The 14,215-nt window shown below is 46.0% G+C and overlaps 1 protein-coding gene and 1 non-coding gene across 2 annotated transcripts in view; both read left to right on the forward strand.

Moving 5' to 3' along the window:
* Nucleotides 1-14,215, forward strand: part of LOC8038704 (atrial natriuretic peptide receptor 1-like) — a 92,144-nt gene that overhangs the window by 67,303 nt on the left and 10,626 nt on the right. Inside the window, exons 11-16 of the mRNA XM_029993610.2 lie at nt 8,769-8,840; nt 9,030-9,183; nt 9,242-9,406; nt 9,462-9,630; nt 9,687-10,029; nt 10,218-10,583. Of these exons, the coding sequence (XP_029849470.1) occupies nt 8,769-8,840; nt 9,030-9,183; nt 9,242-9,406; nt 9,462-9,630; nt 9,687-10,029; nt 10,218-10,583 (1,269 nt within the window). The remainder of the gene's footprint in view (nt 1-8,768; nt 8,841-9,029; nt 9,184-9,241; nt 9,407-9,461; nt 9,631-9,686; nt 10,030-10,217; nt 10,584-14,215) is intronic.
* On the forward strand, nt 5,340-5,459 carry Trnal-caa. The gene is made up of 2 exons: nt 5,340-5,377; nt 5,414-5,459. It is a non-coding gene; the product is annotated as a tRNA-Leu (tRNA).

Genomic DNA, 14,215 nt, shown 5'->3' on the forward strand with positions numbered 1-14,215 from the left:
AGCAGAATTAATCTTTATTTTCGAGGTATCACACCATGATGCAACGGACTGCAAACTATGGTCTAACAATAACCGATCCGAACTTCAATTTATTTCTTCAAATAATAATGCAATTGTCGGCAAGAATGCGTATATGGACACCTGCGTCAACGATTGATATAATACCGTTTGTCCTTTACAAACAAAAGGGAGCCTAAAACGCTCCCTTGGGGGACCCCTGACGTTACAGGCAGAACTGGAGAGATGCAGCTTCCGACGGAAACAGACTGTGTGTGATGTGATAAGTATGCAGCAATCCAATTAACAAAACCATCTGGAAGACCAAGTTGTTCAAATTTAGAAAGCAGTTATTCATGGGGCACCTTATGGAAAGCTTTGCTGAAGTTAAAAAAAAAAAAAAAAAAAAACTAAATTTGACTTTCTCTATCGAGGATTTGCGCAAACGCATGGATGGTAATAACGATTTGGGTCGTAGTTGATAAGCCTTTGCGAAAGCCATGTCGAAACTCTGTTAGATAATTTCAGCTGTCCAGCAGTTGATTGATTCGACTGGAAAGGATATGCTCAATTAATTTACACGAAGAAGTAAAAGAAATGCAACGGTAGGTTCTCAACTGCTAGGCGATACCCCTTTTTGTGCACAGGTACTACTATGGCAGTACGCCAATCATCTGGCAGCGAGCTGTTTGAGTATGATGTACGAAAAATAATGAGAAGTTATAATAGGCTAGGGACTCAGCGTAACGTCGTAGAAACGCGTTTGGAATCTTACCAGGACCATCACTTGTTTTCGTTTTCAGTGACAACAGCAAAGAAACTATGCCGTAATAAGTTACGAACTTAGAGTGACAGTTTGATATGGTAGAAAGGACATAATCATGGTTGCAGTTATTGGAAAAAAACAGACTGAAAATACTCATTGAAATGGCACGCTATAACACAAGGATCAGTGGAGACAGTATCATTCATCATGATTTCCTCAACGGGTTTATTTTTTTCAGTCAAGTAGCGCCAACATTTTTAGGGTCCTGTTCAGGCACGTAACCAGGGGGGGGGGGGGGGGGGGGGGGGGGGGAGAAGAAGCATGGGCCCGCCCCCCCCCCCCCCCCCCCCCCCCCCGAAATTTTCTATTTTGCTGGGACCTCCTCTCCCCTCTCCCCCTCATACGGCATTTTGTCATGGGCCCCCCCTCCCCCCTCGAAGCAAAATCCTGGCTACGTGCCTGGTCCTGTTTCAGAAATTTTAGAAGCTTATCGGAGAAATTTGGCTACGAAGCTCGCTCTGCCGATTACTGACATCACAGCTAATCGGCCTGGCTTTTTTCGCTTGTTTTATTCTGCGTTTGAGATGTAAGATTTTTATATTAATCCACGGATTATTAAGATTAATACGCTTGTATTTTGTAGGTACAAATTTGTCAAGGCAGTACACACATAAGTGCTTAAAGTTTAGCCAAAGGGCAACAACACTTGTATCAGTGAAATTATCACGGTTTATGTCAAGATAATCGAGTATGCTAGTACATATCGTCAGCTCGCGGAAAGTCTTTGAAAGGAGAGTATATAACTTTTTTAGATGAAAAGCGCTCAAGCAAACGGGTCAAGAGGACCAAATAGTGACCAGATATACCCTGTTTAACCGATATTGAGCAATCAGTGAGCGAATTGTTTAGGAAAACAAGACCAAGAATGGAGTGAATGGTACCATGCACTCTGGTTGGATCCTGAACTAATTGCGTCAGTTCAAAGGCGAACATTATATCAAAACATAATTTCTGTTGCAGAAGGTGAACCACACATATTCGCCCAGTCAACGGACGGGATATTAGAGTCAGCAACCAGTATTACCTTTTGGCTGCTAAATTTAAAAAAAAAAAAGGTCGAGTAATCTGCACAAGTAGTCAGCAGGAGTAGCAGAGGGGTGTCGATAAACAGCTCCAAGGATAACAGTGTTGCCCCAACAGTTAAGGCGTAAAAATAAGCTTTCATGACTTTCTATTTGGGTTTCCAAAATCACTTCAATGCCTGGTTCAAGTAAAACAGCCAGTCCGCTACCCTTCCGTCACGATCCCTGCCAAACTCTGTTGATCACAAATGTTACAAACTGATCTGAAATATCTGGTTTTATCCTCTTTGCCCACTCGGTTTTTTTTTGTATGCTTTTTGTTTTTATAGTATTGTAGTATAGTTTTATAGTATCAAAAACGTGTACTATATAAATGTGATTGATATATTTATTTTGTTATTTATTATATTTTATTTAAGAGTGCTTCTTGTTTTAGTGTGCTCTGCAGTCGACGAGTTTCATTTCATTTACGTATCGGTACCGAGGCCTCGTCAGACCTTCTGGTATTTTGCCCTGGCACTGCAGACAAATTTTATTGTCTGAACTAACTGAAATAATAAAAAAAAAAAAAAAAAAATTTGGGGCTCCGATCCCCGCTGTGAAGGGGGTTGGTCAGCGAGGCTGTGCTATCACCTGCTACGATTGCCTACTGCGCTATACGAAATGCCTCCGCCGGTCGCAGCACGCCGCCGCTGGTCGTATGGCCGTTTCTTTTCCCTTTGCCGCTCCTCGTATTCACGCTGCTCCTCGGAGGTCCTAACTGTGCGTGGCCTATTCATCGCGGTGCTGCAGCAACAATCAAATCACTTGCCATACTCCGTTTCATTTTACGTTTAAGCGCAGCGGATGTTACGAGCCATCGGAGCCAACCGGAGGGCGTGTGAGTGTCACGCGACTTTAGAAAGGGGACACAGACACGCGCGTAAAGCGTATCACGGGCCACGTCCACAGAACGGGATTGGCTAAGATAGTTCATAGCATTCGTTGCGTCCAGACGTAAGGGGAAGGGGGATATAGGCGGGTTCTTGTTGTATATATGAAAGGCTAGTGACGTCACTCCCCGCGTCGCAAGCTGCTGCCGCCGCGGCAGCTAATAGCGAGTTTTAGTAGACCGTGTTTCCCCCTCCGCTAAGCCCCTCCGCTACCCGGAACTCTACAGTCAAGGCCATCGGCGCGCAGGCGCAGTAGCGTTTGCTTGGTAGCGGAGGGCTAGTGGAGGGGGAAACACGGTCTACTAAAACCCCCTAATGACGTTAACCCCTTTCGAAGCAGCTGCAAACCTAATCCATACGGGAACGCGTGGGAGGGTGTTCCTATTGTTCACACGCGCCTTATCATTCATCATGTGATTTTGATGATTGTTTTGTTAATGCTTGTTTTGTGGTTTTCTTTATTGAAACGGATACTGAGATGTATACTGCATGCCTGATTTCAGAGGAGATATGCTGGTTTGTCTTCAATTGTTCGCCGGGAGGTTTTTGCTTACAACACCAACGACACGAAAATTTCCTTGGCTGGGAGAGCGAGGTATACAGCTTTGCTGTAAAAAAGAATACATTGTACTGATTCGGAAATACCTCTCCGTCACTAATATAATCAGTAAGCCAGGTTTCGGTTACAACACAAACATGCGGGTCATGCATGACAAGTATAGATTCAAGTGCGTGCGATTTGTTGGCGACGCTCTGTGCATTTAAGTTCAAAAGTCGGGACTGTTTACAATTAGGTTCAAGTCAGTCATAAGGGGTGGTTTCTATCAGGGTTGGAATATTTGCGCGTGCATTTTTGTTTTCGTCCCATATAAATACTTCATCATTCACGTGAAGTTTATTTTTAAATAGATAAACACGGGCGCCTTCATCTTTATCGTGTCTGGCACTCATCCACACAATTTTTCTTTTCATGAGTGTAGCCTGTGAGTAATCATTGTTTGTAAAAACTTTCGAGCTTTAAGTTTTTTTTAGCATTGCGAAGAATTTCTGTTTTCTCGTTGTAATCCTGAAAGTATAAAATTATCGGTCTTTTGGAGCCAAGTTTACCAAGCCCGTGTGCACGCGCCATGCGAACACGCAACGCCCAGTTCGTTTTGAAAAAGGTCAACGCGTAATTTTCAATTGATCATCAGATTCGTTAGGCGTTTTGGGAATGCAATGAATTACAAGGTTTGAACGGCAACTCCTGTCCTCAAGATCAGCATTTTTTGCATTTTGTTTCATAATAATTTGCTCAAGAGCGGTTACAGATTGCTTTATCGATTCAATCTGCATAGTCTTTATTTGTATTTCGTTCAGAGTTTTCTCGATATTCATATATATAAACATTAGGTCTTCCATTTTTGTCATTACGCTCATGTCGAGCCCTGAGCTCGGATATTTCATTTTCAATCGCGGTTTGGCCATCAATGATTGTCTGAAACATTTCTTCAGTTGTAGACCCCGGGTTTGACTCCCCATCCCCTCACAGAAGAAGCGTACATACGAACAAACAGTCATGCGCAATATGAAACAGAGACAGTGGGCACGGCACAAGTGCAATCCCAATATCGTCACTTCTAAATGATCCGAATGAATAACCAACCTGTAGGAAAAGCCAGCAGAAGTTAGGCGACACGTTCGCACGACAATCGCCGCGCACCCGAACCCGTACACCTGAACCACATAATTGATGATAAGGCCCTCCTGACAACAATGCGAAGCACGTAACGCTCACCGCGTACGTTTCTCGGTAAAGATTAATGTTGCGCAAGCTGCCGCGACGACGGCAGCTTGCGACGTGGGGAGTGACGTCACTAGCCTTTCATATATAAAAGAAGAACCCATTCTGTACTCCGTTTCACCTTAGGTCCGGACACAGCGGACGTTACGGGCTATCCTAGGCAACCCCGTTCTGTAGACGTAGCCTATGATACGCTTTCCGCCCGTCGCTGTGCCCCCTCTCTAAGGTCACGTGACACTCAGACGGCCTGCGATTGGCTCCGATGGCTCGTAACATCCGCTGCGCTTGGACATAAGGTGAAACGAAGTTTGATTTGATTGTTGTTGCAGCACCGCTATGGGTAGGCCACGCATAGTTAGGACTCCTGAAAAGCATGCGTGAATACGAGGGGCGGCAAAAGGGAAAAGAAACGGCAATACGACCAGCTTCGGAATTCGGTGTAGTGCAGTGGGCAGTCGTTGCAGGTGATACAACAGCTTAGCTGGCCAACCACCTTCACAGCGTGAATTGGAGCACCAACGTATTTCATACGGTATTTTCATATCACGCATAGCGGTCCGACGTGCTGACGTCAATCCCAACTGAAGAGCCGGATTATTTTGTTTCTAACCTGGTAAACAAACCCAAACGGTTATGCGAACTACGTGCCTGAACCAAAGTGTACTAGCATTTTTTTAACACTTATCGAAATGCGGTCGTTTCAATATGCTGCGCGAATATTTGTACGGATTTTTCAAAAGGACGTGAATGGCATTCTCTAATGCAGTAGTGTCAAACAAGTCAGGATGGCCGAGTGGTCTAAGGCGCCAGACTCAAGGATTTGCTTTCCTTGCCCCTAATAAGGGTTCGAGATTTCTGGTCCACAATTGTGGGCGTGGGTTCGAACCCCACTCCTGACATTGACTTTATTTTTTTTTTTACGTGTTTTATTAGTCATATCAAAACGACGGATCGCGTGTTCACGATATGACTTAGAAAATGTAACCACCTCATTGAAATCCCGTGCTTTAGCTATTAGCGCCGAGATGTTTCGGTGGCGCCCTCTTATGGTTTCCTTTTGTAACGTCGCAACCAGGATCCGCCTCGCCGTGATTGGCAGGATTTGCCTCGCTGTAAACCTGCGATTGGGCAGGCATTCTCATAATACAGGAAAGAATGGTTTGGGCAATCACGAACTTCGACCACAGCGACGCTTTTGGTCGCGCACGTCGCTATTACTTCGTTTAAGTCCGGACACAGCCAACGAGCGGATGGAACTAAGCAAAGAGCGTCAAAAACGCACCATTATGGTGGTCGTTGTATATCTCTTAATGTTCTATTATCGCTCACCTACTATGGTAGAAGGAAGGCCCAGAGACTTGCGCTTTTGACGCTGTTTTATTGGCCCCATCAGGTCGTAGCGTCGGCTGCGTACGAACTTCAAGTGAAACGAAGTATAGCTGCTATTTATACCGCTTAACTTGAAGGTGCTTAAGGATTTGAACGTCAAAAAACAAAACAAAAAAACATTTGATCACCTGAGGAGTGTGAGAAAAGCCTGCAAAATTTATTATCTTACGGAGAAGGAAAAACACTGGAAACACGTGGTTATGTTATATTAGAATATTCAATAGTTCATAAAAGACGCATTCAAGTTGTAAGGTATTCTCATTTTTAACTCTGAATTGTCTTACAGGTCGAGGCATGAAAAGCATCTTAAGATATGCTGAATTTTATTAGGACTGTGTGGAAACGATACAGCATTGCTATACATTTATCAAACGATCGTGGTGCCACCTGCCCTCACCACTGCTTCAGACACTAAAATGACGACGTTAACCTTCAGGTAGAGAGAGTGAGAGAGAGAGACGGAGAGAGACACTTTATTTTAAGAGAACTTTTATTCCGAGTCGTCAGAGAGCATGCTATAGTCTTATTATGTGTTCTTTGCAAATGAACGGAATCGGACAATTTTGTCACGTGATACTGGCATGAATGGTGGTTTAATTCCATCAACTGTCCTAACAGACGAGAGATTAATGCCGTTCTTCATCCCTTAATTAAACGCCAGTCACAACACAGCGTCTCCCCGCCACCGAAGTTTCGCGCTACAGCCAGTGCGAAGGATATGGGGGTGGCCATATTCTGGGAAAGCGAAGGCCTCATCCTCACCCATTGCATCCTAAGTGGCATGACAGTGAAGGCTGCATCCTGCAGACATAAGGAACAATTTATTCTCGCATTGGAGATAACACGACCGGAAAATGCCCCAGACCTGATTTGTTTTCTCGGCAATGCCCCGGCCCACCGGGAGACACTTCTTTAAAGTTTGATTTTAAGAAAATAACTTTGAACTGATTTCTCATGCTCCCTGCCCTCCTGACCTTGCACCACCTGTAGTTTGGCTGTTTTGGATTATGAAGGACATTCTCCGTGGTCGAGTGTTTTCGATATGCTCCACTGCTGCGTGTGCAATATACCAGTAGTCTCGCCAGACCCTAAAAGCAGTCGTCGCAGTGGCCATGTAGTTTTGGCGTCGACGGTACCAAAATTATATATAACTACCAGGGTGTCGAACCGAAACCAAACCGAACCGAAAACCGGAACCGAACCGGTATTGACAATGAATGTGCTATCAATGCCATTTGTTTTTTAAGTGCCGTCAACTGACACACACCTCGCTTACATATTTTTCTTCTCCACTCAGTCTTAAGAATATAAACGCTGCATCCATGAATCTTGACAAACGCTGCATCCATGAATCTTGACATAGGAACCAGTATTGCGCTGGTCGCGGCTTGCACGGAAGAAAGAGAATTGGAAGGCTGTGCAAAAAAAAAAAAAATCGCGTCACGGGATTTCATTTTTCTACAATCCCGTAAATCCTAAATGCTGCTGTGTGCTCATTTCATAACACGTTTCCAGAACGCGCGAGTTCTTGAAGCTTGCTTCCATCGGAATGAGAAAAGAAAAGGCTGTGCAGTTTGATCATAATGCATCCGGTTTCGTATAGGCACTTAGAAGGTAACATATTTGTGAGACAGCGAACTCTTCTATTTTAATACTTATCGTATTACGTCATTCTGGCGTTGCGTTCGGTGAAATGTTTTTCATATTCCGTATCTTGTTTATTGAAAACTTCTTTAAGGGTCTAATTTGAGTTACCGAAGGCTAGTTCAAATAAAGAAATCTATATTTTCTCCCCACTGTTCCTTCAATTGCTTACACGCCGAGGTGGCGGGATAGTTAGCGAGTTCTACTTGTAAGATGGGTTTGTAAGAAGGTCGCGGATTTTACAGCTACTGCGTCGGACCCAATTAGATGAAGTCCGAATGCGTAAACGTCGGTGAGGTAACCTTTGAGTGCACATAAAGAAACCATTCCTGGTAGAAATCCCTGAGCCTTACACTACGATGTATCCCGTTTCGTATGTGCTGATTTCAGATGTTTTTATTTTGATGTTGCAATTTGTCATTTATAATTTCCGAACCGGTTCGCGAACCGGTTCAGCGCCCCGAACCGGTTCGCGAACCGGTTCGCGGATCGAATTAATCGAACCGGAACAGAACCGGAACAAAATAACTTTACCTGAACCTGAACCGTAACCGAACCCGTACTTTTTTGGGTTCGACACACTGATAACTACACAGTGATTATGTAGGCAAGTGGCGACGTTTCTGCAGTTTTCTGTGTGTACTGGTTGATAAATAAATTAGGAGATATTATAACTTTAATGCCCTTGAATTCAATTAGGGCTGCATTTATTGATCTCAAGATTGTAAGATCTTAATATAGTAGTGCTGTTAGATGGGTGAAACTTTGTTAAGACGCACACTTACACATCGCGTACGAGCCGGGACAACCATAGGGCCGGAGGTCTCGATAATTTTACAATTAAGTTTTAACTACCATGTTGCAGACAATAGTTAGCCGGCAGATAAACCAATGTCCCATCCGTCGATACGAAAAGAGTTTTTGAGAATTTTTTGCTGGTTTTGGGCCGACTTTAACATTTAAATTTTTCATTTCCTCCTGTGTGTGTGTCTGTGCGCGCGCGTGTGCGTGTGCGTGCGTGCGTGTGCGTGGGTGCGTGTGCGTGCGTGTCCGTGCGTGTGTGTGTGTGAGTGTGTGTGTGTGTGTGTCTGTGTGTGTGTGTGTGTCTGTGTGTGTGTGTGTGTGTGTGTGTGTGTGTGTGTTCATCTCACGTAATATATGTTTTGGGACCGCAGGACCTCCTGGAGAACGAGTCACTCAAGTTGGACTGGACATTTCGCTACTCCATCATTAACGATATTGTCGAGGTAAACGCGCATCGAAGCAAGGGTTGTTTGGTGCCATGCTTTCTGTCAGTTTCGTGAGTGCGCCGGTATCCCTGTGCCTGCTTGTGATTGCGGACTGGAGCGCAGAGCACGAATACTTCGGTCTTATATAATCGCTTACTTGTTTCAGCTGAGAAGGTTAAGCATGGGTTGTTGCGCGGCATGGTGCAGGGCATGAGCTTCTTGCACTGCGGCTTCATTGGCTACCACGGGCGCCTGAAGTCGACGGCCTGCCTCATTGACGCCCGCTTCGTGGTGAAGATCTCCAACTTCGGACTGCGCGAGCTGCGGAAGCAAGTGATGCCCCCCGAAGTGGAAAACCCACGTAGGTGGCGGGCGACCTTAGCGGTCGACCCAAGGTGCTCAGTGCGCGTTCTCACCAGGGAGCCTGCTGTGGACGGCGCCGGAGCACTTGCGCGAGGAGACTCCAGGAGGCTCAGCCAAGGGCGACGTCTACAGTTTCGCCATCATTTTGCAAGAAATTCTGACGCGGTCAGGCCCTTTCGAGAACCTGGAGAAATACTCCAAGCACTTTCTGCCGCCCGAAGGTAGGGCTTTGTGTCCCGGAGCCCACCGGCCGACGGCTGACGGCGGCTCGCGTAGAGATTCTTTTCAGAGTCAAGCTGGGCTCGAAGCCCCCGTTCCGGCCGGACGTGACCCCTTCGGACTGCCCGCGGGAGCTGCTCTCCCTCATGAAGCTGTGCTGGAACGAGAGCCCCGTGTTGCGGCCCTCGTTCGCCATCCTCAAGCAGCTCATGCGCAAGTATACCAGGTGAGAATCGTTGTAAGCGTGGTGGTGCAAAGACCCATCTGCCGACGGCGTTTCAGGCAGATGGGCAGCACCAACCTGCTGGATAACCTGCTGCAGCGCATGGAGCAGTACGCCAACAACCTGGAGCAGCTGGTGGAGGAGAAGACGGCCGCTCTGGTCGAGGAGAAGCGCAAGAGCGACGAGCTGCTCTACGAGGTCCTGCCCCGCTACGTGGCCGAGCAGCTCAAACGCGGCGAGTACGTCCAGCCGGAGGCCTTCGAGTGTGCCACCATCTGCTTCAGCGACATCGTCGGCTTCACCGCCATCTGCGCCAACAGCACGCCCATCGAGGTGGTCGACCTCCTGAACGACCTGTATTCCTACTTCGACGCAATAATCATCAACTACGACGTCTTCAAGGTATGCGCCCTCCAGGCTCACTGCCTTGGCTCCTGACATATACTTAAATCACCCATAAGGGGGCGTTGCATTTAGAGAATATTTCCACCAATGAACCAGCTCAGTTATGAAAACCAGGGCTGACAAGCTCGTTGGTCCACCCGTGCCCAGCTTTAAGGCGATTATCTTCTGTTTCGTGATGTGTGCAGGTGGAGACCATCGGCGACGCGTACATGGTCGTGTCCGGGCTGCCCGTGCGCAACGGCAACGAGCACGCGCGCGAGATCGCCCGCATGACGCTGTCCCTGCTGACGGCCATCGCGGGCTTTCGCATCCGGCACCAGCCGGGCAACAAGCTGCGGCTGCGCATCGGCGTTCACTCGGGGCCCTGCGCCGCGGGCGTGGTGGGCCTCAAGAGGCCCCGCTACTGCCTCTTCGGGGACTCCGTGAACACGGCCTCCCGCATGGAGAGCTGCGGCGAGGCCATGAAGATCCACATCACCCGCGAGACCAAGCGCCTGTTGGACACCTTCGGCACCTTCCGGCAAAGGCTCCGTGGCGACATCTACGTCAAGGTGGGTCCTTCTGCGCTGGGACTCCGGTTCAGAAGGCTGCTTTGCGAATGAAATGCGTTTTCCTGCATTCTACACCAGGGGATGAGAGTTCACGTAATTCTAGAATGAATTCATGCAAACGTATTTGAGCAAAAACTTATTGAATACAAGGGGATGACCGTAAACTTAAAGGGAAGATGGGGCACTTCTACATTTGAAAAAAAACGCTTGAATTGCGTTCATTTGGCCTTTAGAATAACAGATATCAAAATTATATTTCAATGCGACGCGCCGGAGAGCCACAAGAGCAATTTCAAAATAGGGCTGAAGCCCCGCCCCCCTAGCCTTGGGCAGCCAAAAGAGCCGTCAATGACGCCACGGACAGCGACAGTCTTTCGCGTTTTTCTCGCGTTTAACAATACTTACGCAGCAAATGGTTTGGGTATTCGGGTTCGCGAGGTACAAATACACTAGAATTCACTTCTAACTCAATTTTTCCAAGAAGCTCCGTAGCTTCCCTTTAATATGAGCAGGAATTTAAACGTGAAATGATGGAATTTGAATTGCTTCGTGATTTTAAAGTTTTTCGACCCTTCACTCTATGGGCGAAAATGTGACCAAACTGTCTCATAATGTCATTAGAAATGAAAAGGTGAAACAAGCAGTATGTGTTATTCCCTAGTGGGTGTTATATATACCTTTCATTGCATTTGGATACGCCGGATTACTTGAATTCCGCATGACAGGGAGTTACCCTTTTTTATAAGCGCCTCACATACACAAATAGAAAAAAAAAGAGCAACCACCAGTAAATCATGATGAAGTGTGTGGGACCAGCAACATCTTTATATCTATTCCGACTGGCTGACCACAACGAGAAGGCCAGTAGCAGTCTGACGTTCGTCAAGGCATGTATCTATCCCCCCTCTCGACAGTGTCGCCGAGAGACTCGGCTTCGTCATCTCCTGACGAAGCCGAGTCTTTCGGGGAAACCGTTGATTAAACTTCCGCTGTTTGCTGTTTCTCACCGTGAGTTTTTCATTTCGTTATATATACGCCTTTGGCCCCTTGGCTCCTGTGCCACCATGCCCACTATATATATATATATATATATATATATATATATATATATATATATATATATATATATACCGGGTGTTCCATTTTAATTCGAACAGATTTATTACAAAAAAAAATCCGTAAAAGATGCACTGATACGGTTTGTTCAGGTGAGTTATACGGCCAGGGGGACAATATGTGGGTGGCTAATCTTTGCGATAAGTCAGTTAATTAATTAAAATTTGTTAATTAACTTTTTAATTACTGAAAATGAACGTATGGTTCCAATTAGAAACTTAGAGAGCGTTATCGAAAACCACTAAATCAACTCTTTTTAGAACGACTTGAAGCTCGTGGGAAACTCGGGAGCGCAGCAAAGTTACCACTCGTGAAGCAGGCGCAAAGGAGGCAGTGGCGGAACGCGATGATAATCTTTTCATTCACGCTTCAGTAGGAATTACCGGGTTCGTTTCCTGCTAGAATCATTTTTACGCCCAGGAGTCAGGTGATTCTCTCGGAGAGAATCAAGGGACTCCGACTTTATTAGAGTCACGCGACTCTCCCATGAGAGTCCCCAGGATTTCAAGACATCCAGGACCATGGCAGCAACCAGAATGTCAACACGTCGTCGGCGTTCGAATACTTCGAGAGTACCCTTTGGAAGGAACCGCACCCACCGGGAACCACCCTTCCTCCCGTCGCTATGGAGCTAATGAGCGCGTTGTAGACGAGCTTCCTAAGACCAACAACAGCCTAGAAGCATGGCTCCGGAGTATTCAGTCTTCGCTCGGATTTTCAAATCTTGAACCGTACCGGTTCATCGAGGCTTCGAAGACCGAACAAAGCCTCACCAAGCAGATGATGATCCACGGCCTAAGAAAATGCACCCTATCGGGTTCAAAGCCATACGCGAGAATCTCGCAAAGGCTACGGAACGTCCTGACCTAGTATTACACACAGCCCCTCATTGACTCTCTTTTGGGCTTCCGCTTTTCTTACTGCAGGTAAGTTATATATAAAACAAGAGTGTATGTCAATAAAACTATTTCTTTAGCAGTGCCACAAAACTCGTCAATGTTATCTTCATTTTTGCTTAGGCTAAACAGGGTGCGGCATTTGTATCGATATGAAACGTTAACGAATTAACAATCACTCAGTCATTAAAACGACGATCTTCTGTGGGCAACTTCTGGGCAATGTGCACTTGCATGGCCCACATCTCGTGGGGAGACTGCGCGTTGCCCAAATCTCGTGAAGCTTGTTTGGAAACAGCGCGTTGGCCTATAAGTGTAGGTAATAAGATAACGGCGCAGGTAATACTATAAAGTAATATAATGGTAGATAAAAAATGTAACACTCATACACAGTTTTTGCAGAACATGTTTGCAGCAAGTGCTTAATTTAGGCGCGTGGTGCTAATAATGTGTCCTACAGCGATAAAACAGCAAGCATTGACGTGCGTGCTGTTTTCTCCCTGTGCTGTTTTGTAGGTTGCTGTTTTGGTACGTGTTCTTCTGTTGCTCTGCTGTTTTGACTCCGTGCTGTTTTGTCGCGTACTGTTTTGTCGTGTGCTGTTTTGTCGTGGTGCCGCGATGGGCGCAGGACCCCGACTGTCACGCACGAGAGGCAGCGCGTAAGCGCCTTTCATAGGTCTGCTAGAGCACAACTGCGGCGACTATTCTGGTGCCCCAGCAAAGCTCCGAAACCAAAGATCCAGGGACACTTTTTAAGGACGCAACAGCTGCCACTGTCAACCTCATCACACTATTGTGTGGTCGTTGGCAACTTTTTGATCAAGAGGAGGAGCAGGAAAACGGAACTCCCTTAGTAAGGTATTTGGTAAAACTGTCTACCGTGGTTGTCCTCGAGGGGTGACATTCTGAAATTCATAAAAAGAACGCTACACTCCTTAGTACAAGTGCCATGTAAGCAGACACTTGATGGTTGTGACATAAGAGAACCGCGTTTTTTTCACCGCAAAATAAACCACACACCGTCGAACGCTCAGTGTGTGGTTGGGATTAGATGCTGAAGTCTCAGATCTTGCGATTATCTGATATAAAAGTAATTTATTTTATCTTTTATCTTAAAGGGGAAAATGGGGCCCGTTTCCGGTAGTAGACGGTATTCATTCCCATTTATCCGTCGGCTTCGATGGCTGCCATCTTTTAAATAAAAAGTAACGAACATTGTTTATAACTTTGGTTTCTTCTCTCAAGCTTGGGACGGTAGGGCTACATTTAGGCAGAGAATGAGCGTTCAGCAATGCGTAGTTTCTTTTTTGGGGGGCTGAGAAAATTTTAATTTTCACTCAAACACAAGATATACTCGAATATTCAGGGGCCACTGTATTTCATTTTACTGGTTACACCCTCCTCGAGTTCCTCCGACTCATCATTTTTACGGTCGACAATTGTACAGGGTAAAGTTTTCTATTGTGGCGTAGAATGTGAAAACACATATACATCTTTCTTTCTTTATTTTTTTGGAGCTGTATTTTTTTTAAGCAAATGTGTTTAAAGGTGCGTGTATCCTGCCTATTTCTAAATAGACTAAAAAGTATATGGGGGGGACTGGGTCACTTATATTGACAA

This window comes from Ixodes scapularis, unplaced genomic scaffold (genome assembly GCF_016920785.2).
Source record: "Ixodes scapularis isolate PalLabHiFi unplaced genomic scaffold, ASM1692078v2 PGA_scaffold9__187_contigs__length_104089568, whole genome shotgun sequence".
Lineage (NCBI taxonomy): Eukaryota > Metazoa > Arthropoda > Arachnida > Ixodida > Ixodidae > Ixodes > Ixodes scapularis.